Source organism: Panthera onca, chromosome E2, assembly GCF_046562875.1.
Source record: "Panthera onca isolate mPanOnc1 chromosome E2, mPanOnc1 haplotype 2, whole genome shotgun sequence".
In the NCBI taxonomy this organism is placed as follows: domain Eukaryota; kingdom Metazoa; phylum Chordata; class Mammalia; order Carnivora; family Felidae; genus Panthera; species Panthera onca.
Window position 1 is genome coordinate 44835927 of NC_138353.1, and position 23625 is coordinate 44859551.

The following is a 23625-nucleotide window of genomic DNA, read 5'->3' on the forward strand; positions in this document are numbered from 1 at the left end:
TTCTCTTTGTCCTTTTTACCAGTGACAGATGTGAGTGAGCCAGGCTTTCATCGGTTAAACTTCTCTAACAGGTCTGGAACAGGGGCAGAAATTGAGACCGCTGGCACTCAGGACGTGGGAGCCAGAGGGGAGTGGAACTCAAGGTCTTGCAAGCTGATTGTCATCTTTTCTTTATTCTCGCATGGCAGAGAAGAGACAGGACAACGGACGGGTGTATTACGTGAACCATAACACACGCACCACGCAGTGGGAGGACCCTCGGACCCAGGGGTAAGGACACGGGCCAGGTCGGCCAGGTGTAGCTCCAGCGTTGGCCAAGTGCCTCGGAATGCATGGTCCTCCATGGCCAGTGTTCAGGGATATCTTTAGCCAAACACGAATGCCCCAAGACCCTTACCATGTGGTGTCGACCTAATGAGACTTGAAAGTGGCTCCTTGAATTGACTTTCTCGATGGATAGAGAGTGGTGTCTGGGCCAGTTGTGCACATTGCCGATAGCGTGATCTCGAATGGCTCGAGGGAACCCCTCTAGAAGCTAGTCTGGGATGGGGCCTATGGTGTCTCAGGATCGCTGGTGGCTACTCAGGCCATGGCCATCCACCCAGAGCTGGTTCTTTGGCCTTGGGACAGTACGTGACCTCTCTTTGCTACAGAACCGTCCTCACGACTTGGGTGGTACCAGGTGTGTTTCCTCCAGACGCGTCCTCAAGGGCTGTGCAGGGCCTGGGTGAAAGCGGAGAGAAAGCAGCACTCCGGGAACCCCATCCTCCTAGGCCCAGAAGGAGACACCCCCCCTTACCTCCTCTCTTCCCGTGCTTCCAGGATGATCCAGGAACCAGCTCTGCCCCCAGGGTGGGAGATGAAGTACACCAGTGAAGGGGTACGCTATTTTGTGGACCACAATACACGCACCACCACCTTTAAGGATCCTCGCCCAGGGTTTGAGTCTGGGTAAGGACTTTCCACAGGCAGTGTTGGTATCTGTTCACACCGTCAGGGTTCATCCTCGTCTCGATCCTGTTACTGCCCTCTGGTGGCCAGTTTTAATGTCACATTAATGGGGTCGGGGTTGGGGGGGTGGGGGGGTTGGAAGGGGCTATCCTGTTTATTCTGAATAACACTAGTGGTCTTTCTGTAAAAGCAAGAAGTCTGGCCTTATTTCTGGTTTTTCTTTTTACTCCTCAAATGTGTCTACAGGAGACCTAATGACGGTCACTTCCTTTCCTTTCTTGTCTGTAACATAGCATCAGCTTTCCTCAAGGCTAACAGAATACATTGCTAATTTTTGAGAAATCACATGGGTTCTAGAACATCTTTGCTCTTCCCAGGACGAAGCAGGGTTCCCCTGGTGCCTACGACCGAAGTTTTCGGTGGAAGTATCACCAGTTCCGGTTCCTCTGCCACGTGAGTTCTGGGACTGGACCTCCTGCAGAGGTTGGGTGATTGAGTTCACTTAGTATGATTTCCCAGCCTAGCAGAGGTAGTGACACGCGTGCGTCTTAGGGAGGGTCGCCAGTCACTTGTCTTACCCCAAGCGACTGTCTGACATCATCTCCAGGAAACCAGCTCCCATTCCTACGGTACCAGGCTCTCCGCCACTGGTCCAGGGAGACGGGGAAGCCTGTTTGTACAGATGAGAGACTTGACTGGATAGTTATGACTGAGGTCCTGACTCGGGGTTTGTTTTCTTTCTTTGTTTCTTTCTTTCTTTTCAGTCGAATGCCCTCCCCAGCCATGTGAAGATCAGCGTTTCCAGGCAGACGCTTTTTGAGGATTCTTTCCAGCAGGTTAGAGAATAATCATGGTGCCTGAGACCAACGAACAGGAGGCCCCCTCTTACCACCCTATCTCCTGTCACATGGCCCGTTGAATCCATGTGGTAGCGTTTCCAAGGTGTGGGCCTTGGTGACAAGTCTCTGCTGAACAGCAGGCCTTAGAATTCCCTGCCCTGCCCCAGCCTGCCACGGAGGCAGGCGTGGCACTCTGGCCACGATGCTCTGTCTCCCCAGATCATGAACATGAAGCCGTATGACCTGCGCCGCCGGCTCTACATCATCATGCGCGGCGAGGAGGGCCTGGACTACGGAGGCATTGCCAGGTAAGCTCATCACCTCTGGAAGGCTGTGCGGCACCCCGTTGCCCCAGAAATGCCTCCAGCCAGAACGCTGCCTCCCCCTTGCTCACATTGGCTCCCCAAACTCCTGTACCTTCAGGAGTAGGCATGGGTGTGGCTGGTCCACATGGGCACAGGAGCAGGGTCCCAGGGTCCCCTTCGGGGCTGGGAATTGACCCTTTAGTTATTGGCCTGTGGGGAGGCTGGGAGCTCCCAAGGGAAGAGCTGAGGACAGTGGCTCATGATTTTTGTACTTGAACCATTCGGCAGTGGCTAAATAGTGATGTCCTGTGGTTTCAATTAAAATCGGCCCCGGGCTTCTCTTCTTGGGCAGCTGGGGCAGGTCAAATCTGGTGTGTCCCTGTGTGCCTGACATATATAAGCTCTGTCCCAACCCGGAGGGCCTTGATCAGGGCTCAGCTACACATCATGTGCAGAGGGTCAAAAATTAAAATGGCTGATGTGCCCGTAAGAAGAGCCTAAAGCATTGGCCTGCCCTCACCCAGTCTGCCTGCAAAAGTTAACAGACTCTCTGACAAAACGTTGCCTTGGATAATGGGGCTGAAGGTCCCCTGGCAGGGAGAAGGAGCATCCTGGCCTACGGTGACCGCTCAGCTCGCTGACCTCTCACGGTGTGGGGACGTCTTCTCTCTTGGTGTTGGGTTCACTTGCTTCTGGTCCTCTGTTTGCCGGTGGTGCTGCCCTCTGTGTTGGCCCCTGTGGATCAATTGCTCTTTGTTCTGTGGTGACCATGGTGACCTTCTCTCCAGGCTCTGCTTGGTGGTGTGGCTCCCACCCCGTGTGTGTCTGTCTCTCTGTGTCCTGCCAGTGGTTTTACCCTATGGTAGGTTACGTCATGCTGTTCTACCACAGGGTAGAACCACGGACGGGATACCGAGGCACCCTCTGCATCGAAGGAACTCCTCGTCTGCCTGGCCACAAGCAGCCGGGGACTGGCCCCCTTGGGATGTCCCCCTGCTGGTTGAGCTCAAGCCTGAAAGGACCCTGAATTCTGGCTTGCGGCTTGTATCTAGGCCACAAAGAGATGCCAAGTCATGGGTGTTGGTTCAGAAAAATGCGTGGAAGTGTGGGAAAGGGTATGGTGGTGGGGTCTGGGGTGAGGGGAGGGGAAAGAGCAAGGGAAGTGAGATACCTGTTGTACAGCTGCTGGGAATGAGGTTTATAATCTAGAGGCAGCATGGATTACAGAGTTTTCATGCATCAGGGCTTAGGAACATATTACTGTGTATTCATATTACGCTGCCAACTCAGGGTAAAAACAGGCTAGCTATTTCTTACAGCACCTGTGCAAGATTTAGAAAAAGATGCCCTTTCTCAAGACACTTCCATGTTAGAAAATGGTCATGATATCTTTGTTTTATTGGGAAAAATACTAGCTTGACTGCTACATGCAGAAAAATTATCGTAATAAATGTGCAAACCCATGCTATTTTAACATAGTGCCTTTGTACAGTGCACAGCCTGCACAGCTGTGCATGGTGGCCTCAGGGTACAAAGAGCTCCTTTGCCATCAGACATACTGGATATCGGATGTAAAGTCCTGGAATGCATCACCTCGGAGCCCAGAGACATGCACGCAGGCTTTCCTGAGCACTGTCCACAAGTGCAATTGTTGTCCTGGTTCACCCTTGCTCACTGACCAGCTGCTAATACAAATTATACCAGGTGTTAATCCCAGTGGGGCTCGGCAACCAGGGACACGTGTCTCCAAACTAGCCAAGACAAGACGACAGAGGAGGGTCACATCTCTGGTGCAGGTTGCAGGAAGGGATCCATTACCCTTGTTTTTCTCTGTCTTCTCTCACAGGGAGTGGTTTTTCCTCCTGTCTCATGAGGTGCTCAACCCCATGTATTGTTTATTTGAATACGCCGGGAAGAACAATTACTGCCTGCAGATCAACCCTGCCTCCTCCATCAACCCCGACCACCTCACCTATTTCCGCTTTATTGGCAGATTCATCGCTATGGTAAGATGCATTGCTGCGAGATCTCTAGAGAGGGCGGCTGCCGGGGAGCCAGGCATGCCAACAGCCGCCTGCAGTGGGTGCCCCATCTCTGAGCCCCACGCCTCCTCACACGGCTCCTAACAAGACATGCAAAAAGCTAGCATTCTGGAGGTAGTTCAGAGCTCTGTCAGCGTTGCCCCCAGGGGCTATGAGAGGGTTTTCATGTTTGATTTGTGTAGGACTGGTCAAGCGATCGCTCACTTGACATTCAGTGTGCACCCCGCTGAGGGTGTTGGCATGACACACGCTGCCCCCCTGCTGCCTGTCTCGCGGGGGGAGAGGAGATGTCGGGGAGGTGCGTACCACGGTCTGTCACGAGCCTCGGGTGGGAGTGTTTGGGAGTATCTGACTGAGACGCTCACTTCTGGAAGGGGATTTGGAATCAACACTAGCTTAGAACAGAGTCCTAGTAGACTGTTGGTCAGGATGTAGGAGGCATCGTCAGGGAGTGGGTGAACAGTAGGAAAAAGGGAGTCATGGTACCCGTATTTATCTAGAAATGGGAACACGGTGTGAGTAGAGAAGGGAGTCATGTCATGTGTATCCTGTCAAGTGTCTCGTGAGGGCAGAGAACCGGGATTGAGAAGGGGGAGCCTGTGAGAGTCATATAGTCCTTCTGCCATTTTTGGTAGTTGGAGATGTTTCATCGCTCACTTTCCTTTGCTTCTTCCTGACTTCCTGAATGCTCTGCCTGCAGGAACCCCAGAGCCCATGACTAAATATGTCCCTTCCCCTTGTCTGGAAGTTCTTGGCTAAGGTGCTGGGCTCAGGAAGTGGGCACATTCTTCCCAGGTCTAGAGACCCGCCTGGCCCCGCAGCCGACAGGACAGACCAGTAAAACCCTAGACTATTACTCACCACTGGCCCGCCAGCTCTTGCCATTGACAGCGTCTGCATTATTTTTGGCTGCCTCTGCGGCCCAGCTCTGAGCGTCAATGAGTCAGGGCCGCCGCCTGGGGCTGTGCTGGGAGTGCGGGCAGATCTCTGCTAGAACAGGGAGCTGGCGGGTGAGCGTGCTGGGCAGGCAGTGGGCTCCTAAGCAGGCTGGCTCTGCTTGTCCCTGTGGTCTGCAGGTGTCCCAAGGTCGTAGGCGCTCTTGAGAGAGGGCAGGTAGCAGTAGTTGGGCTTTGGTGAGGAGCATCCGAGAGCCTGACTTGGGCAGGGTCCTCTGAAGACCGAACCCCTTCGGCGTGTCTCTTCTTCCTCAGGCTCTGTATCATGGGAAGTTCATTGACACAGGCTTCACCCTCCCTTTCTATAAGCGGATGCTCAACAAGAGACCAACCCTGAAAGACCTGGAATCTATTGACCCTGAATTCTACAACTCTATCGTCTGGATCAAGTGAGTCCTCTCCCTTGCACCGTGTTGGGAGGAGAGGGGTCTCTGGGTGGGGAGTAGCACGGTTGGCCTGTATGTTCTCCGCCAGAGTGGCCTTGCACTCTTATAGGCTGTGTAAATGCTTGTGGAGATGCACGGCTCCCAGGTTTCCCTGGAGGGCAGCTCTGGAATTCACTCTGTGCCTCAGGGAGAGGTCCCGGGCTCTGTTCTGGACTTCAGCTACCTGTGAGTCCTTGCATCCCACGAACACTAATGTGAGTGACGGAGCAGGATAAGGGAAGACCCTTCTGAGATAGACCTCTTCCCTCTTGGTGTCTCGTGCCCCCAGAGAGAACAACCTGGAAGAGTGTGGTCTAGAGCTGTACTTCATCCAGGACATGGAGATCCTGGGCAAGGTGACAACCCATGAGCTAAAGGAAGGTGGTGAGAGCATCCGAGTGACAGAGGAGAACAAGGAAGAGTACATCATGTGAGTCTCAAGCACTGGGGAGCCGGTGGCGGGGGGGAAGGGCAGAGCCCCCTCGTCTCTGGGGCACCCTCCAGCCAGGCGCCCGGGTATTTCACCGGGGATCACAGCCTCCCATTTGGCATTGGCCTGTGATGGCTACCCAGGGCCATCACACGCTGACCAGAGCTGAGGAAACCGGAGCCCAAGGTCATGTTAGAGCTCCTGTTGGCGCTTTTTCCCCACATGGTAGCCTTCGAGACTGCAGGGCCTTGAAGAGGCATGAAACTTGAACATCTCCCTCTTCCTTCTAACTGGCAGGATTTCTGTGTCCCGGGTGCCTACCCAAGTCCATTCTCTGACGCGCGTCTGTGCGCGACTTCACCCATGTGCCTCCTTCAGGTCTCTTGGTCTAGCGTCTTCACCTCCACATGCCTGAAGTTCAGCCAGCGACGGTGGGAGGTAGAGGAGGGGGTGGAATGTCACAGACTCCAGTGTCTCCTGGTTACCGTCACCTGATCCCTTGCTGCCGTGTGACAACAGCCTCGTGGCAGGCCCCGAGCTGCACCTGAGGAGCGGGTCTCGGTGCCACTGATGGCTGATCTTCTGTTTCAGGCTCCTAACCGACTGGCGTTTCACCCGGGGCGTGGAAGAGCAGACCAAAGCCTTCCTGGACGGCTTCAATGAGGTGGCCCCCCTGGAGTGGCTGCGCTACTTTGATGAGAAAGAGCTGGAGGTGAGAACTGAGGTTGCCTCCACCCTGCACCTCTGCCTCTGGGGCCGTCCTGCCCTCTGTTGGCCAACTGCGTCCCCCGGAGGGACTCACCAGTAAAACCTCACACTCCCTCCGGCTCGAGGCCGCCGCGGGGCGGATGGGTGTGATCTGGTTTCTCACACCTATTCCTCCCCTGGCCCTCGTTTTGAGGGGTTCCACGTTCAGGGCTGTATTGCCCAGATCATCACCACCGCCAGCAGAAACAGATGAAAACGTTCAGGATGGTTTCACCTGCTAGTGGTGGATGAGGCACTGTGCACCTGTGGGGAGGGGGCTGGCGCTGGCCCGCTGACACCTGTCCCCTCTGCAGCTGATGCTGTGTGGCATGCAGGAGATAGACATGAGCGACTGGCAGAAGAACACCATCTACCGGCACTACACCAAGAACAGCAAGCAGATCCAGTGGTTCTGGCAGGTAGGCCCGGGACCCATCTCACCGGAGTCGGGTGCGGGTCTCGGCTGGGGTGTTTCAGCAGTCAGCCACAGGAACGAGACCTGATGAGATCTTAAGCTCGAGGACCCTTGTTGTGTGGTCACCTCCCTCCTCCTTGACGCCCTCCCCAAGGAGAAACCCGACCTGGGGCCGAACAGCGCGGTTGCAGCTGGCTTGTGGCCGGTGCACTTGACAGGACATGGTGGTGGTCAGCCTTGGGCCCGCTGAAAACACTGGGGTGCAGGAGCGCCAGCCTGCGGGCAGGAAGGGAAGCTCCCGCAGGGCGCGGCTGCCCTCCAGCCGGGTGGGACGGGACTGCGTGTGCTGGGCTCCAGAGAAACCGAATGAGCTTGGAGTCCTGGACCTGATGAATTGGTTCTTTCCTGGGTGTAGTCTTGTCGTTGTTGTCACGAAGCGTAGCACCCCTGGAGAAAAGGACGTATGTGAACATGTCGTCATGACAGTGCAATTCCCATCTCATAAAGTTCACCATGTTAAGGTGTACAGTTCACTGGCCTTTCACGGTGTGATGTGATCATTACCACCATCTAATTCCAGAACTCTTCATCACCCCCAAGAAGAAACCCCATACCCCTTAAGCAATCACTCCCATCCTTGGTATGTTCTTACAAGTACAACTTGGACGGGAAAAGAAAATCCAGCTCGAGGTGCCCCTGAGACCGAGACCTGTCCCGCGGACTGGTGGGGTTGTCCTATGGACACAGCCCCTCAGAGGCGGCGGCTTGGGGGTTTCTGAGGTTGGTGGCTGTAACCGCCCCTGCCCCCAACCCCGGGCTTTGTGTTCTCAGCCCCAAAGAGGGGTCCTGGCTGCCTGGAGTCACAGGTTAGGGCGAGGTTCTGGGTCAGGTGGCTTGTCTGGCTCTGCGCTGACTCGTGGAGTTCCAGGTGGTGAAGGAGATGGACAATGAGAAGAGGATCCGCCTGCTGCAGTTCGTCACCGGGACTTGCCGCCTGCCTGTTGGAGGATTTGCCGAACTCATTGGTGCGTCTCCCCTTGCCCTGCTGGTGCCCTGGGGCTGGTGTGAGGGCAGCTCGAAAGGCGGGCGGGGCTTAAAATCTCCTTGGAAGCAAGTCAGTGGGCCTGAGCCCCCCTCCACTGTGGGTGCAGCCAGGGTCCTGCCGTGGGAGGGGATGGTTCAGTTGTACCTGATGTGGTGTTCTTTGGATAACAGGTAGCAATGGACCACAGAAGTTTTGCGTCGACAAGGTTGGCAAGGAAACCTGGCTGCCCAGAAGCCACACGTGGTGAGCATTTTGGTGTTAGTGGGAGGTGGCTAGAACCTCACAGACCGGATGAGCTCCTGAGGGCAGTCCAGTGAGTGGGGCTGCTTTGGGACTTGACTCTGGCAACTTCCGTGTGGCTCTGGGGTTCGAGAGGAGGGGCCTCTGATCTTTTGGGAGTTACGGCAGCAGTCCTCATGTCCTTACCGGCTGTTAAATACTCAAACACTTCTCTTCCAGTAGACAGAGAGCTGCCTCCCCGTGTGCCCTGCTGCCCAGTTCCCCCTTTCTCCAGTGGCCCTGCCCTGTCTCCTAACCCTCCCATGGTCTGGGGACCAGAAGCATTAAGGCCTCACACAGCGGGGCCCTCAAGGACTCTCTTCTGGCGTCTGGCCACTTGGCATGTTTGAGCCACAGTCACATGAACTCTTTTGACCACCCCCTGCGGCCAGGCTGGAGCAGGGCCATGGAACCCTGACCTCTGTGCTGACTCTTCTGTTCCCTCTTTCAACAGTTTCAACCGTCTGGATCTCCCCCCATACAAGAGCTATGAACAGCTGAAAGAGAAGCTGCTGTATGCCATCGAGGAGACTGAAGGCTTTGGACAGGAGTGACCGAGGCCGCCCCCTCCCACGCCCCCCAGCGCACACATAGTCCCGAGTTCTTCCTGCCCAAGAGGCCGGAGGCCACGCAGCACTCGGGAGGCCCCCCCAAGCGGTGGCCGTGCGTGGGACCACACTGTCATCAGGCTGGTGGTGGCAGAGTCTGACCTCTGGAGGCCCTGCCTGTCTCCCTCCCTTCCCCCCCTACCCACTGGTGGCAGTCTGGAATAAAGCCCCCATGTCACCTTGGCCCCGTCACCCGTTTCAGAGTCTGGAGGCCTGACCCTCTCTGTAAGCTCTCCCTCCTTTTCCCCGAAGACCAGCCGTAGGTATGCATGAGCGTGCAGGGAGGGTGCCTTCTGCTGAAGAGCTGTGGCAGAAGCCCTGGGTCCGACGGGCCAGTCAGGCGAGAAGGAGACCAGCCACTCGCTTGGGGTAGCTGTTCTGGACCGACAAGGCCCAGAGTCTTTGCCAGTAAAAGAGGTTCTGTTTTAAATAGAACTTTCCCAGTGATCTGTGTAAGATGGAGGTCTGAGCGAGAGGCACTCCTCCCATACCCGGAGAGAGCTGGGCCTGCCGCCTCCTCTCCCTGCAGGCTCCTGTCACCGAGGCTGAGCAGCAAGGCCCGTCTCTGCACTCAGTGCTGGCCAGTTTGTTCTTTCCCGCAAACAAAGGGTGGTACCAGCTGCTTGGGTGTCAGTGGGGTGGAAACCACAGACTCCCTCAGACTTTCTTCTCCCTTTGACATCCACTTGAAGCGTTTTGTGTGCAGGATTGCTCTGTGTTTCGATGTTGGTGTGCTGCTGGCGCTTTCTGTCAAGGAGCTGGGATGCCAGGTGTTGCTGGGACCTTGAGGGATCCGGCACCACTGGTCCAGGGATTCCCCAAATGGCTGCTCGTCTTAGGAACCCGCTCAGCAGTTCTGTGAGCTCAGGCAGGCCTGACCCGGTGACTCCGCTTCCGCGCGGCCTAGTCCCCAAGCGTTGACAGAGAGGCGGAGGGGGCGGTGTCCTGAGTGCCACCCAACCTTGCCACCTTTGACAGAGAACTCCCTTTGCTAGATGTAGTTGTCCAGGCAGCCCCAAGTGCTGGAGCACGTGGGCGTGGGTGACCCTGTTGTCCCCCGCCAGCCCCTGAGGCTACAGGCTGGTCCATTAGTCTCCCATTGAGAATGCAGTGTGTCCCAGCCACCCTAGAGTGTGTTCATTCTGCCTAGAAGTGAGGCTTTATCCGCACGTGGAAAACGATGCTCTTGGAGACCAGTGGAAGGGCTTCGAGCTGCTGCACACTGTCTGACTTGGTTTCCGGAGCTCCCGCCAGCCTCTGACGTGCTCATTCCGCCACGTGTGGAGACCCGCAAGGCGTACCTGCTCCTCTGGGATGCTGGTGGTTGTCGTGAGCTCCCTGGTGCGGGCCCCTGGGGCTCTAGCACTGAGCACCAGCTGTAGACTAGCTTGACCTTCCTGGGACCCCAGGCAGATCCACTGATCAGTCACGGGGCCTCCTGGGGACAGCCTCACACCCCCAGGTCCTTTTCCTTCCCCCTGGCCTGCGGAGGGATGGCCCGTGTCCACTGTGTTGTGTGTGCTGATCTGAGTGGCTCAGCTCCCTAGAGCTCAACTTTTTTTCTTTCCTTGAGTCATTTGCTGTGCTTCCCCGCAGTGTCCTGCTCTACTGGGGGTTGGGGGTGTAAGCTACCGTTGGGGGCTTGGAAGGCTGAGGCTCACAGGTGTTCCGAGTGTGTTCATGTGTGTGCGTGCGTGTACATACGTGTATATAACCGAGGTGTTGTGTAGAATGTCCTTCGGTAGCCCTGGGTTGGTCACCAGATTGTTTTGTAATGCCTACCCCCTTGCCTTGGTATTGCCAGTTTCTCGTGCAATAAACAATCAGCAGCTGTAGGTGGTGTTGGCGTGGATGTCTACAGAATCGCTGTCCTCCAGACAAGAGGCCTCTGGGCCCCATACACCCTCCAGGCCCACATAGGGGTGGAAGTGCCATAACCTTGCTGGTTTTAGGAATGTGCGTGTTATTAACCAAGACTGTCAGGCTTCTGACGGGTGGCTGAGTCCCTGTGCAGGGGTCACTGTTATAGCCGTTGGGCATGGTTACTTCACTGCACCCTTTGGACGCCGTCAGCCTCTCCCTGCCAGGCCTGGGTTTCTGTGAGCAGCTCTTGTGGGGCTAGAACATGAACAGCTGTGGCTGCAGGGTGGGTGGGTTTTGGAAACCAGCTCTTGGGGACAGCGTCCGGGCAGTCATTCATTCGAGAAACATTTACTGAGTCCCATGATGATAGAGGGATGTCGTCATCTTGAGCGAATGGTCACACGAAGTCTTGCCACCCTTAAGGATTCACTTGGGACAGATCATCATGTTGCTGTGTCTCGATGCGTTTGGCGTGGAAATGACGTTGATCAAGAACTTGCCCTGATTGTGCCTCTTCTCAGGAGAGGCAGAGAGATGTTCAGAGTGGCTCCTCCCTGGAATTTATAGGTGAATTCATTGCCCCACCCCAGAGCCTTTTTTTTACTTAACCAGAGCAATGCTGTGCTTTGAGAAAATTATTGAAAAAAACTCTGCACATTGTGCAGACATCTCACAATAAATTCAAATAAGGCATGTTCGGATGGAAACTCTTCTCCTCGTCTTACCTCAGAAAGAACTGTTAAGTTTGCCATGGCCCTTCCATGTTACCTAGTGTGCATATGAAAATCAAATATACGTGTGATTTTTAAATATACCAAAGATGGGATCTTCTATATGTTGAGCAACTCACTTGTCTCATTCTGCTGGGTGTTAGGGAAACCTTTCCATGTTCGTCAACGTAGGTCTAAATGATTCTTTACTGTTAATATTCTGCAGTATGACTCCTGTAATACACCCATCTCCATCCTAAGGGTCATTATAGTTGTGGCCAGTGGTTTGCTCATGGTGGCAAAGCTTCAGCGAGTGCGCTTGGGCAGGTCTTGGCCACCCACGCTGTTCTTCAAGGAGGGGGCAGTCCTGCAAGTTGGAGTGTTGATGATGTACCTTTATTTTTATTTAACATTTTTATATATGTATTTAATTATTTATTTATAAAGAATGTTTATTTTGAGAGAGAGCGAGTGAGCAGGGGAGGGGCAGAGAGAGACAGAGAGACAGAGAATCCCAAGCAGTCTCTGCACTTTCAACACAGGACTCGATCTCACAAACCATGAGATCACAACCTGAGCCGAAATCACGAGTTGGACGCTTAACCAACTGAGTCCCCCAGGTGCCCCGAAAAAAATTTTTTTTAAATTTTTTTTAACGTTTATTTATTTTTGAGACAGAGAGAGACAGAGCATGAATGGGGGAGGGTCAGAGAGAGAGGGAGACACAGAATATGAAACAGGCTCCAGGTTCTGAGCAGTCAGCACAGAGCCCGACACGGGGCTCGAACTCACGGACAGTGAGATCGTGACCTGAGCCGAAGTCGGACGCTTAACCGACTGAGCCACTCAGGGGCCCCCCAAAAAATTTTTAAAAAGGTTTAAAATTCAAAGATACAAAGGGTCCACAGTGAAAGCCCCGCCCCTTTTTTATTCCTCAGCCACCCTGATCACCTGCCAAAGGCCACTATTAATGCTAGTTTCTTTTGAATCCTTCCAGATAGAGTTTTAAACTCCCAACATAGTCTCCCCCATGCCCCTCGGAAAGGTTCTTGTTTTACTGGCCTTCACAGTGGGCAGGGTCCCTTGCCACCCCACTTTGTGGACTGCATTCTTGCCCCGCCCACCAGCTGCCCTTCCAGCTCTCTGTTCCCATTTCCCTCCCCTAACTCTGGGCAGCTGTCCTTTTACTTTTATACAATCAAATTTTTTTTTTTTGATATTTACATTCTATTATTTAATCATAAGGAAATCATCTGTACTTTTTCTAAAGGTTTATTCAAAAAGCTGAAAAGCAACAAAAACCATCTATATTACCATGATTATACAAATAAATGTTGTTTGCTCCAGAGCTAAATAGTATAATATAACAAAACTGTTTCTTCCTCATACAGTCTTTCACCCTGGGGGGTTCTAATTACTTTTCTTTGCTTTTATTATATCCTCAATTATTAAAAAATGTTTATTTTTGGAAGAGAGAGCAGGGGAGGGGCAGAGAGAGAGGGAGACAGAGGATCTGAAGCAGGTTCCACAGCTGGAGCTGACAGCACAGAGCCCGACACAGGGCTCAAACTCAACTCTGACATCATGACCTGAGCCAAAGTTGGACGCTTAACCGAACCACCCAGGCACCCCTCATTTTTTTTTCTTATTCTGAAGTGTTTCAAGGAGAATTAGATAGGCAGAGAGGCTCCCCTACTCCTATGCACTGTAATAAGTTCCTGATATAATTAGCCAAAACTGTAAGAATTTTTTGGAAGTGAAGCGCTGGTAGGATTTCCTTTGTCACCCAAGATCTCCAGTGATCTTTTGTCATCCTTTGTCACCCTTTGTCTTGTGATCCTTTGTCACCCAAGATTTCTGGTGAGTCTCCCAGGCGTCACTGGGACCTCACTGGATATGGGATCTCAGTTCTTGCTACCTTACTGGCCTTCTATATTGGGGATCTCATCACTCTAATAGATAAACCCTAAAGAGCTGTATGTCTCTACAAGAATGCCGACAGATAGCAAGCTCTCCTGCTTCTTCAGCCAAACTTGGCATCAACAAGGCTCTAGCCTCATCCTGGGAAGAAAATTGAGTTAATGCCCAAAGTTATTACCCCAGCTCATTTCCCTGTAGTCCTACCCTGTAAACCTAGTTTTCAATATCCTTTTGTTTATCAGGTCCTCTGAGTCTGAGGTTGGTTCAAGTACCACAGTCCAGTTCACTTTTCTGTAGTCCATACTTTATGAATCAAGCATCAACAGACTCAGATCAGAGCATGTCACTTCTTTGGCACACTTTTATTATTTGTACCATTTGAACATCATGGACTCAGGGTCTAACTTGAATTCAGAGGGTCCTGATGACAGTAATTATTTTCTTATGATGCTTTTCAGTTTGGGCCCCTTCAATTTGACTCTGCCGTCACTCTTTTGGATATCTTTGATGGCCTATATGATAATCTGTTCCCAGCTTTAGTTCTGTTGCCCCAAACACGTAATCACCTCTTCTAGGAGCCCTGCTTCTTTTGCGAGTAAAATCGTGTTAGAAACCACAGGGAGTTCCGTCAAGATGGCACAGTGAATTCATGACTTGGCCAACCTTTCTGTTCCAAACATATAATAAAGACACATAAAATATAAAAAGAGAAAGCCAAAAAGGCCCGTTCAAAAACAAGATAAAGATTTCCATAAATTAAAAAAAAAAAAAGGGGCGCCTGGGTGGCGCAGTCGGTTAAGTGTCCGGCTTCAGCCAGGTCACGATCTCGCGGTCCGTGAGTTCGAGCCCCGCGTCAGGCTCTGGGCTGATGGCTCGGAGCCTGGAGCCTGTTTCCGATTCTGTGTCTCCCTCTCTCTCTGCCCCTCCCCCGTTCATGCTCTGTCTCTCTCTGTCCCAAAAATAAATTAAAAAAAAAAAAAAAGAGAAAAAGATTTCCAAGGGTCGGAAATAGAACAAAATGCAAATGGAACAAGATTTGTGCCACGCCCAGGGCCTGGCAGTGGTGGCTGGGAGTGAGCCTCGGTGGGGTAAAGGGGTCTAAGTAAGCTCCAGTACAGACAGGGCTTGGGCACCGGCCCACTGCTCCCTCCTGTTTCATGCAAGCAGGCCAACCAGCAAACTGCAACAAAACCGGACTGCCTGTGCTCTGCACCTGGCTGTGGCTTTGAAAAACACGGAGGCAGAAACTCATCCAGACAAACCATCCCTGGATCTGGCCTGGATCTGTGATACTCCTAGGTCACCCCAGGCTGGGGCCCAAACTGCCACTCAAAAGATAAGGTTCTAAAATGGATGTCACAACAGGGCAGGTGGAGACAGCTACAAAACCGTTAGGAAACGGCACAGAGTGAGAAAACAACTCCTTCCTTAAACTCGGTGGCTCTCCATATTTCAGAAGAAAACACTCCGGGGTGGTCTCTTGCCTGCTGGTCTTTGCTGTAAGAGGATTAGGTGGCAAGCGGACCTTTTCAGTGGGACCTGAATGTCGCTGTTCACGTTTTTTTCTCTGGGGTGACCATTTTCTCCAGAGATGAATCCTCTATTCCCTGCCTGAGGGGAAGGATGTACCTGAGTTGGAGTACCTGCCCATGGGCTTCTTGGGAGTAAGGAGAAGGAAGGAACCTAGGTTCTTAGAGTCCCAGCCACTGACTTGACCTTTTCTTTCTTCAGCCCTGCACCTCCCCCCTCAGCCTGGTCTGCAGCTGGCAGAGGGGCGGTAGTTAGGCTCTGTGGCTGGGGCCGGGGTGCTGGTCGGGGGAACCTGGGTGCCCCACCCTTCCAAACAGAAACTAATTTTAATTACCCCGGTTGTCAGCTCTCTTCCTGCCCTCCTGCTGCCCCAGGTACTGAGTCTCTCGGGGGGCTCACTCATTTCTCCCCTGCATCTCCCTCTGCAGTGTTTTAGGGTAAGGCTTCTGCATGGCCAGTTAGACGCCTCCACCTGCTTTCCACCTTTTAACACTGTGTTGAACATCACTGAAGTGGAGTAAGACTTCTATAAGGCTTTCTTTGCTGTCATTTTAGCTAGGCTGGAGAGGGCTAACACATGGTTCATCTGCCATCTCCATTAACTTCCTTTCCTTCGATAGATCTCCCGGGGCAGTGGGTATGAGGAGCGGGCAGCTTGCAACTGGCCATCTTTCCATAGGGGTCCCAAAGGGGACTTGACTTTCACCTAATCTGCCCCTGTTTACTCCTGTGGCACTAACTCCAACCTCTTTCGGGTCCGAGTCTTTCCCGGCTCACCAGAACTCTCCTTGGCTAAACACCTTCCACACTAATCTTGGCTGGGGATCCTGCCGCTGGCCACTTCTGCTTTCCGCCTAAAAATTTGTTGAATTCTCTTTTCTACCTCTCAGGTGCTCTCTCTCAAATTGGGCCAAGTGGCCAGGGAAAAGTGGGAGATCTTTTACATTCATTCACCATCATTTTAATGGAGTCTTGGCTGGGAGCAAAGATAAATTCATGTCATTATTGAAGTTTTGCTAATTGGCCATGATTAAGCCCATCATGCCTCACTTCTCTCAGAGCTCTGATTTAGTTCATCGGGGTTTGCTTTGCTTTGTTTTGCTTTTCTCTCTCCAAAGCCAATAGATAGTCCTGTTTATAAACATGAGAATGTTTTATTTCTGCATTTTTTATTAATATTATCTTCATTCTAACACATTAATTAGGCACTGAAATTTTAAAAAAGGAAAACCCACAGTAGCCTGTTGTGAATTACTCTGGTGAATCCTCGTTCATTATCAGTGGAAGGCTCACTTCTTAGGTGGCCCCCTTATGACTCCCTCCCAATGTTCACATGCTAGTGGGCTAATAATCCCTCCACTTGAGTGGTGCTAGGCTTGTGATTTGCTTCTTACCAATGGCACATGGCAAAGGTGATGGGTGTCCCTTCTGTGACTGAATTACAAAGGATTGTGACCTCCTTCTTGCTAGTTGGTTCTCCACTGCCCTCTCTGCTTGTGCACTTTGACGAAGTAAGTTTTTGTGTTGGAGACGCCCATGTGGCAAAGGACTAAGGGCAGATCCGTGTCAATAGCCAGCAAGAGACTGAGATCCTCAGTCCAGTAGCCCATGAGGAATTGAATCCTGCCAATAACCGCATGTGCATGGAACCTTCAGATGACTGCAGCCCGGCTGATAGCATGATTATCACCTGTGAGCATCCTGGAGCAGAGAACCCAGCCAGGCTGTGCTGGGGCTCCTGACCTGCAGGAACCGTGAGATCATAGTGTGTGTTGTTCTAGCTGCTGAATCTTAGGGCGATTCATTACACAGCAAGAGCTAACTAATATACCGTTCCTAGGTCAGATTAAGTGTCCTTGGATTAGAGTCTCTTCCGTGTCCTGGATCCTGGATGTGGCTATGATTTTTAGTAAATGAAAGAGCCAGAGCATGGAGATTATTATCTGTAGATGAAAAACATCACACTAACCAGGAATATAGGCAGGAAGGTACCATTACTGCTCTTCTTCCTGTACTTGGGGAAAGCAAATACTGGGAAGGGGAGTAATTTCAGTCCCTGCCCCCCGTCCACAGCCTGACATCATTTGCCCAGCAGCACTGATGGGCTCAGAGACCTTGCGTCTGGCCCAGCCTGTGACTAGCACGCTGCCTAGGGATGTCATTAGTGTTTATCTGGGCCTCTGGCCAAACCCAATTGGCCAGAGTCATGTCCAGTCTCTCAAGGACAATTTTGGGTCTGTTTCCTTTGTAATTACAGGGTGAGCAGCAAGATAGGTGGTACCATTACAGCAGTGAACTAGCCTGAAGGATGGCCTCTGCAGCTCCAGGGCTCCCGCTGACATCGGCCCAAGGGGCACATCTCCCTCAATAGTGGCCTTTTGCATGAGCATCTGGGCCCTGCTGGGCCGTCCATGTGGACGCATTGTTTGTTCTGGGAGGGAATTCATTTCACCCTTGAACTTTGGATTCTATAGTCATGATTGTTTGCCAACTCCTTGGAATTGTTTCACACTGGCTAAAATATAGGGTATACGGGTGGGGAGAAGCAGCTCATGCATTGAACTTTGACTTTTATCCTGTCCCTGCTCTCCCACAGGGCATGCACCCTGGGTGCATCAGCTGTCTGCCGTGGGGCATGGGAAGCCCCTTGATAGGTATTTTTTCCAGCTTTATTGATACATGATTGGCATGGAATATTGTGTAAGTTCAAAGTGTACAAGATGATGATTTGATACATGTATGTATTGCAAAATGAGTACCACAATAAGGTTAGTTAACACATCCATCACCTCACATAATTACCATTTTGTTGTTGTCATTGAGAACATTTAAGGCTGTGTTGTGATGAGAACACTTAAGATCTCCTCTCGTAGCAACTTTCAAGTATACAATACAGTATTATTAACTATAGTCGCCATGCTGTACCCTGGATAAATAGGATAGAGAATAGTGTGGGCAATCGGGACAGGGGAGAAAGGATCTAGTTTAGACTGGACCTTAGGGAGAGCATTTCAAAACAGGAGTTTTGGCCTGGAGACCTGGAAACTAGGAAGGAGCCAGTCAAGCAAAGAGCTACATCTGGGGTTGGGCCCATCAGGCACAGTGGCCTGATTTGGGAGACTGGCATGTTCCAGAAATGGGTAGAGAGCTGGTGTGGCTGAGCACTGATAGAGGGTAAGTAGGAATGGTGTGAATGAGATTGGCAGGTCAGGGTGAATCTCAACATGTTTCTCCTCTATTGCCAAGGGGAGGGGGGAGGGAGATGCAGAAGCGGCTTTATGATGCTTGTACTCACATCTCCTCATTGTCTGGGCTGCCCTGTGGGTGTCTCTAGCAGCAAAAGGGATGGGAAGTATTATTTGTGGTAGGTCAGGAACAAGGAATATGAACTAGGATTTGAGGACCACAGAGTATTATCTTTGTTACAAGCAATGAAAAGCTATGAAGGGTATGTGTCTATCCATAAAACAATGAAGACATGTCTTATCTTTAAAATATTTTGAATTTTAAAAGGGGAGGGAAGAATGAGATCAAAAAGAAAATATCATAAATGTAAATTTAAATGCATGCACATACAAAATTATACTGTAGATTCTTCCAGGACTCATCCATATCTAAGGACATTTACTAAACACATTTAAGCATCTATCACTTGTGTATGTGTGTGTGGGGGGGGGGCGGTTAAAATTATAATGGAAATCACAAGAAAGGTAAAAAAAGTTCAAGCAAGAGGGGTCTTAAAAGTGATGATAATGATGATGATGATGATGATAGTCATGAGCTGAGGAGTGAGATTCATGCAATCCTCTCCATCAGAGATTCATCTTCCAGGCATGAAGATGTGTTGTGAGGATAAAATGTTGTTTTGTGAGGATAAAATGTTCTGTTGTGAGGATAAAATATGGAAAAGGAAGGTGAGAAAGTATGCAGAAATTGCAGGTAAGCAACCCCATCAACAGAGATGAATGTCTGAACAGGGGCAGAGAAATGCAGAGGGCAGCCGTCACATGCAGTCCCCGTGGTAGGACCAGCAGGTGGATGGCCAGCATGCAGAGGCTGGCCAGTATGACTCCTAAATTCTGGGTTAGTGGGTGACTTGCCAGATATGGCATGAAGAAGAGGAATGAGTACTGGAATTAGAAGCATCATATAGATCAAGACTTTAAAAAATTTGTAAATGATAGGTTAAGTAAGATGAAGCTTTAGAGGAAACTGAGTAAAAGGAGCTCCGGGGTCCCAGAGAAGCAGGACTGGTACCAGGAGAGAAACCTTCAGAGGTCAGGTCAAGAGAGGTCAGGGCTGACAGGGGTCAACTGGATGGGCAAAATGGAAGCCACTGGTGACTTTGGTGCAGGCTCTTAGTGGTCTGGTGGGGACAAAAGATGGACTGCATAAGAATTTTTAAAAAATGCCCAGAAGATAAAGAAGAGAAGGCAGCAAACATAAATGGCTATTTGCTGAAATTAACCAGGACAGAGGGTGTGTGTGTGCGTGTGTGTGCGTGTGTGTGTGCGTGTGTGTGTGTGTGTGTGTGTGTGTGTGTTGTGTGTATGTGAGAAATGGGAGAAAATTGAGTGTTTATATGCTGAGGGGTATGAGTAGGGATAAAGCCAGGGTTGAAAATCTAGAAAGAAGGGATAATAGATCACGTAAGGACCTAAGTTGGTTTATTTTGGTTAAAAGAGTAGCCACACTATGTTATTAGTGATCAGACTTTAGCTGTAGTGTGTCGATAGAGGTTGACATGGGAGCTAATCTGCGAAGGGAGACACTTTGTAGAGTGGGATAGACGTGGGTAGGAGAAGAGGTCTTGAGCTGGGAAGGGACTTCTTAAATAGGATCCACAGAATGCCACCTATAGGCAAGAAATGGATAGATTTGTCTATATCAAAATAAAGGTTCTCTCACTTCCATGTGTACAGGAACCACTTGGAGGGCACCTTAAAAACAGATTCCCAGAGACAATAATGCAGTAGGTAAGTTTTATAAATTTACATTGAAATAAATTATTCTCTATAAAGGTCATACTCAAAATACGTCTTATCCTAATTACCTTAGTGCATTTTACTTTCATGTGTGTTATTTTTGTCTGTTGTATCTGTACTTAGGTAATATTCTGTAATACTGTGCTACCATGCATCCCTCCCCAACTAACGTTGGTGTCTTGCAATCAAGCCATGGTGAGAATATTTACACCAGGGAAGTGGGCAAGAGGCCACAAATCAAACTACATCTCTCCCCCCTCGCTGCTCCCCTTTTGGAGGACTACTCGTTTCACATTTACCAGCACACTAGTGAATACGGTCTTTAAAGAAATCAGGAGTGGTATCAGCAGCGAGGAAAATCAAAGCATGAGCTATCTGAAGGGCAGAGAGAAAACTTTGTTTATTCATTGCCCTAGGAGTACTGTGGGTGGAGAACAGCAAGGGTGGAGGTATGGCAACCTGACCCAATCTTTTTGCACCCGTACACTCTCCACATTCCTTTGAAATCTTGTCTGGATAGTTGCAGCAAAAAGCAAAAGTGATGGGAAGCGAGTCTAGGGAAGGCTCCCAATTCTGTGCTGAACTAGCAAGCAAAGGATTCTCTGGCCAAGAGGTGAACCTAGTCAATGGTGCCCTCTAGTGTCAAAGAACAGATTGGCTCCGAAGAGGAAAACAGAAAGATTTCTCGTGATTTAGGCCCTGGAAACATTAACTTGCCTGGTCTTCCCTTCCTTTCTTTTCCTCTATTTTCTTTTTTTTTTTTTTTTAACGTTTATTTATTTTTGAGACAGAGAGAGACAGAGCATGAATGGGGGAGGGCCAGAGAGAGGGAGACACAGAATCTGAAACAGGCTCCGGGCTCTGAGCTGTCAGCACAGGGGCCCGATGCGGGGCTCGAACTCACGGACCGCGAGATCATGACCTGAGCCGAAGTCAGCGCTCAACCGACTGAGCCACCCAGGCGCCCCATCTTTTCCTCTATTTTCTTTCCCCACTTACATTTCTCTGCCATCTGAGTCACTTTATACCACTCCCCCAACAAAAATATCTATTATTTTTTGAAAGATCTGAACTCTGTGTTGCTCCCAGGCAAACATTGATAATACAGAGTTGAATAGCATAAAGATATGCAAATCGGTACTTGCTTATCTTATATATAATAATTTGGAATGAATTTGTTTAGAAAAGCTGTGGCTCACATAAATCAAATGTTTCCTTGCTTTTGAAGCATGCCCCAACTAATTTCATTTCTGGGGACGGGGCAGATGAAATCGTTTTCTTAGTGTGTTATAGTTTAACAACCCTAACTTATTCTCAAGTCTTATTATTATTATTATTTTATAAAGCTTCACCCACTGTGGGGCTTGAATTCACGATCCTGAGATCAAGAGTTGCACACTTTACCAGCTACCAGACAGGTGCTCCGTTCCAAGTCTTACTTATGCTGTGCAGATATTTTTGTAAGGAAATGGTAGAAGAAATATCCTGCTCATAATTTCCTGGTGAGTAGAGTATCTCATTCTTTTATGAGGGCCTGTGTTCTGTCTTTTGTTTGAAGTGAAAGCAGTTGTACATGGCTGTGTTCTCATAGTTGCAGGGTCCTCCAGAAATTGGAGTGTGATTCTGAGGTTGCTGTTTTCCTGCTGGAAAGGTTTACTTTGCATCTAGCACTTTGGAGACATAATATGGTAGCTCCTCAACAGGATTACTTTTCTTTTGTCCCTTTAGTGATTGGTGGGCTGGGCAGAATTAACATTGAATTCATTGGCCCAAAGTTGTTCCATTCTGATAGTTTCCATCTTTACATTGAGGACAACTAACTTCTGGGGTGCATGGGTGGCTCAGTCAGTGGACTAACTTCGGTGTCCGACTTTGGCTCAGGTCACGATCTCATGGTTCAGGAGGTCTAGCCCACATCGGGCTCTGTGCTGACAGCTCGGAGCCTGGAGCCTGCTTCGAATTCTGTGTCTCCCTCTCTCTCGGCCCCTTCCCCGCTTGCGCTTTCACTCTCTCTCACTAAAAAATGAATAAACATTAAAAAGACAAAAGGATAACTAACTTCTAAGTTCAGGGATATTTCAGATGTTATTTATCACACAAAATCAGTCAGTCTGCAGCGTTCGTTCAAAGTGGAAGTGAAAGTACTGTTAACAACTATGGATGCAGGATCCAGACTTTGGATCAGACCTGTTCCAGGACATACTTTTTTAGTAATTTTAAAAATGGAGATAGTTTAGAAATCTGATCTTGAGAAGGGTACGCTATACAAACACAAGGCTTTTTTCCAGGTGAGGGTCATGGGTTTTGTAGTCATTTCAGCTGCTATCTGTATAAGCAAGACTCCATCAATAACCTTATGAGGGTCACTCTTTTATATAGGATGTCAATTTTGCCTTAGAAAATGAGCCTAAGTGACTCTAGAGGCTACAAACTGTTTTTGGTAGAAATAGAGGATCCTGTTAGAATGGTAGAAGTTAATTGAGGGCACCTGGCTGGCTCAGTTGGTAGAGCATGGGACTCGATCTCAGGGTTGTGAGTTCAAGCCCCATGTTGGGTGTAGAGATTACTAAAAAAAAAAAGAAAAGAAAAGAAAAGAAAGAGTTAATTCTGCCCATTTGTGGGCCAAAGTATTAAATACATTAAGGAACAAGTATTAAATACAACAAGGAATGAGGCCTGGGTATTTCCATGGTCTTAGATGTTCAACAAACTTTCCAATTTATGAAATGGTGACAAAGTTAAAAGCCTGTGGCATTGTGTTGTTACAAGACCCTGGAAAGCTTTTTGAGTACAGATTATACTACTTATCTGGGCTGAATCCTGTGTGGTCTTTAACTGCCCCCTGAACCTTACATAAGTAACACACTCTTTGGGATGGCCTCTTCATTCCCCAGCTAGTCTCAGAAACATACTGGCTCGTTCCTGCCCATTTGCCAGGCAAAGTTAATGTTCCAGGTTCCTCAATTCTGTTTGAAACCTGGTAACCAAATCTCAAAAGCTTCTTCACCACTCGTGTGGTTTGAAATATATCTCAGGCTTTGACTGTTATTTCAAATTTCTTTTATTCGGTTAAGGTACAACAACCCTGACTTTTGCCTGCTGAAATAGACAAGCAAAGTTGGTTCTCCATAGTTCTTTCCTTGACCATCCGTTTTGTCTCCGAATCTTAATGAACCTTGAAGTCAGCCCTTACGTGGGTATGCCTCTATTAAGTAGAATAAAAGTTTATCTACATATTATACTGTCAACTCCTGATTTCTACTAATTAGCTCTTTGTTAAAAATTTTTCTTTTTTACACTTACTTTTGAGAAACAGAGTGAGACAAAGCGTGAGCAGAGGAGGGGCAGAGAGAGAAGGAGTCACAGAATCTGAAGCAGGCTCCAGGCTCTGAGCAAGCGGTCAGCACAGAGCCTGTTGCGGGGCTCAAACCCACGAACTGTGAGATCATGACCTGAGCCGAAGTCGGATGCTCAACCGACTGAGCCACCAGGCGCCCCATAGCTCTTTAGAATAAAGATGGAGGTTTCTGGTAACTTTTTGAGACATTAGAACACCGGAAAGTGGTTTCTGAGAT

General features: G+C 49.9%; 1 protein-coding gene and 1 long non-coding RNA gene across 3 annotated transcripts in view; one reads left to right on the forward strand and one right to left on the reverse strand.

Annotated features, from left to right (window-relative positions):
• WWP2 (WW domain containing E3 ubiquitin protein ligase 2) overlaps positions 1 to 10877 on the forward strand; it is a 151288-nt gene extending 140411 nt beyond the window's left edge. For both annotated transcript variants that reach the window (XM_078438935.1, XM_078438936.1), the window contains 13 exons: positions 189 to 270; positions 823 to 951; positions 1329 to 1404; positions 1716 to 1787; positions 2010 to 2098; positions 3942 to 4101; positions 5349 to 5482; positions 5808 to 5948; positions 6540 to 6660; positions 7010 to 7114; positions 8039 to 8135; positions 8326 to 8398; positions 8889 to 10877. In XM_078438935.1, coding sequence (XP_078295061.1) covers positions 189 to 270; positions 823 to 951; positions 1329 to 1404; positions 1716 to 1787; positions 2010 to 2098; positions 3942 to 4101; positions 5349 to 5482; positions 5808 to 5948; positions 6540 to 6660; positions 7010 to 7114; positions 8039 to 8135; positions 8326 to 8398; positions 8889 to 8988 — 1379 coding nt within the window. In that variant the 3' untranslated portion in view covers positions 8989 to 10877. The remainder of the gene's footprint in view (positions 1 to 188; positions 271 to 822; positions 952 to 1328; positions 1405 to 1715; positions 1788 to 2009; positions 2099 to 3941; positions 4102 to 5348; positions 5483 to 5807; positions 5949 to 6539; positions 6661 to 7009; positions 7115 to 8038; positions 8136 to 8325; positions 8399 to 8888) is intronic.
• Positions 147 to 2819, reverse strand: LOC144614629 (uncharacterized). The gene is made up of 3 exons (XR_013552518.1): positions 2738 to 2819; positions 1530 to 1621; positions 147 to 723 (listed from the first exon to the last, which is right to left on the reverse strand). It is a non-coding gene; the product is annotated as an uncharacterized LOC144614629 (long non-coding RNA).
• Positions 10878 to 23625: the final 12748 nt, after the last annotated feature.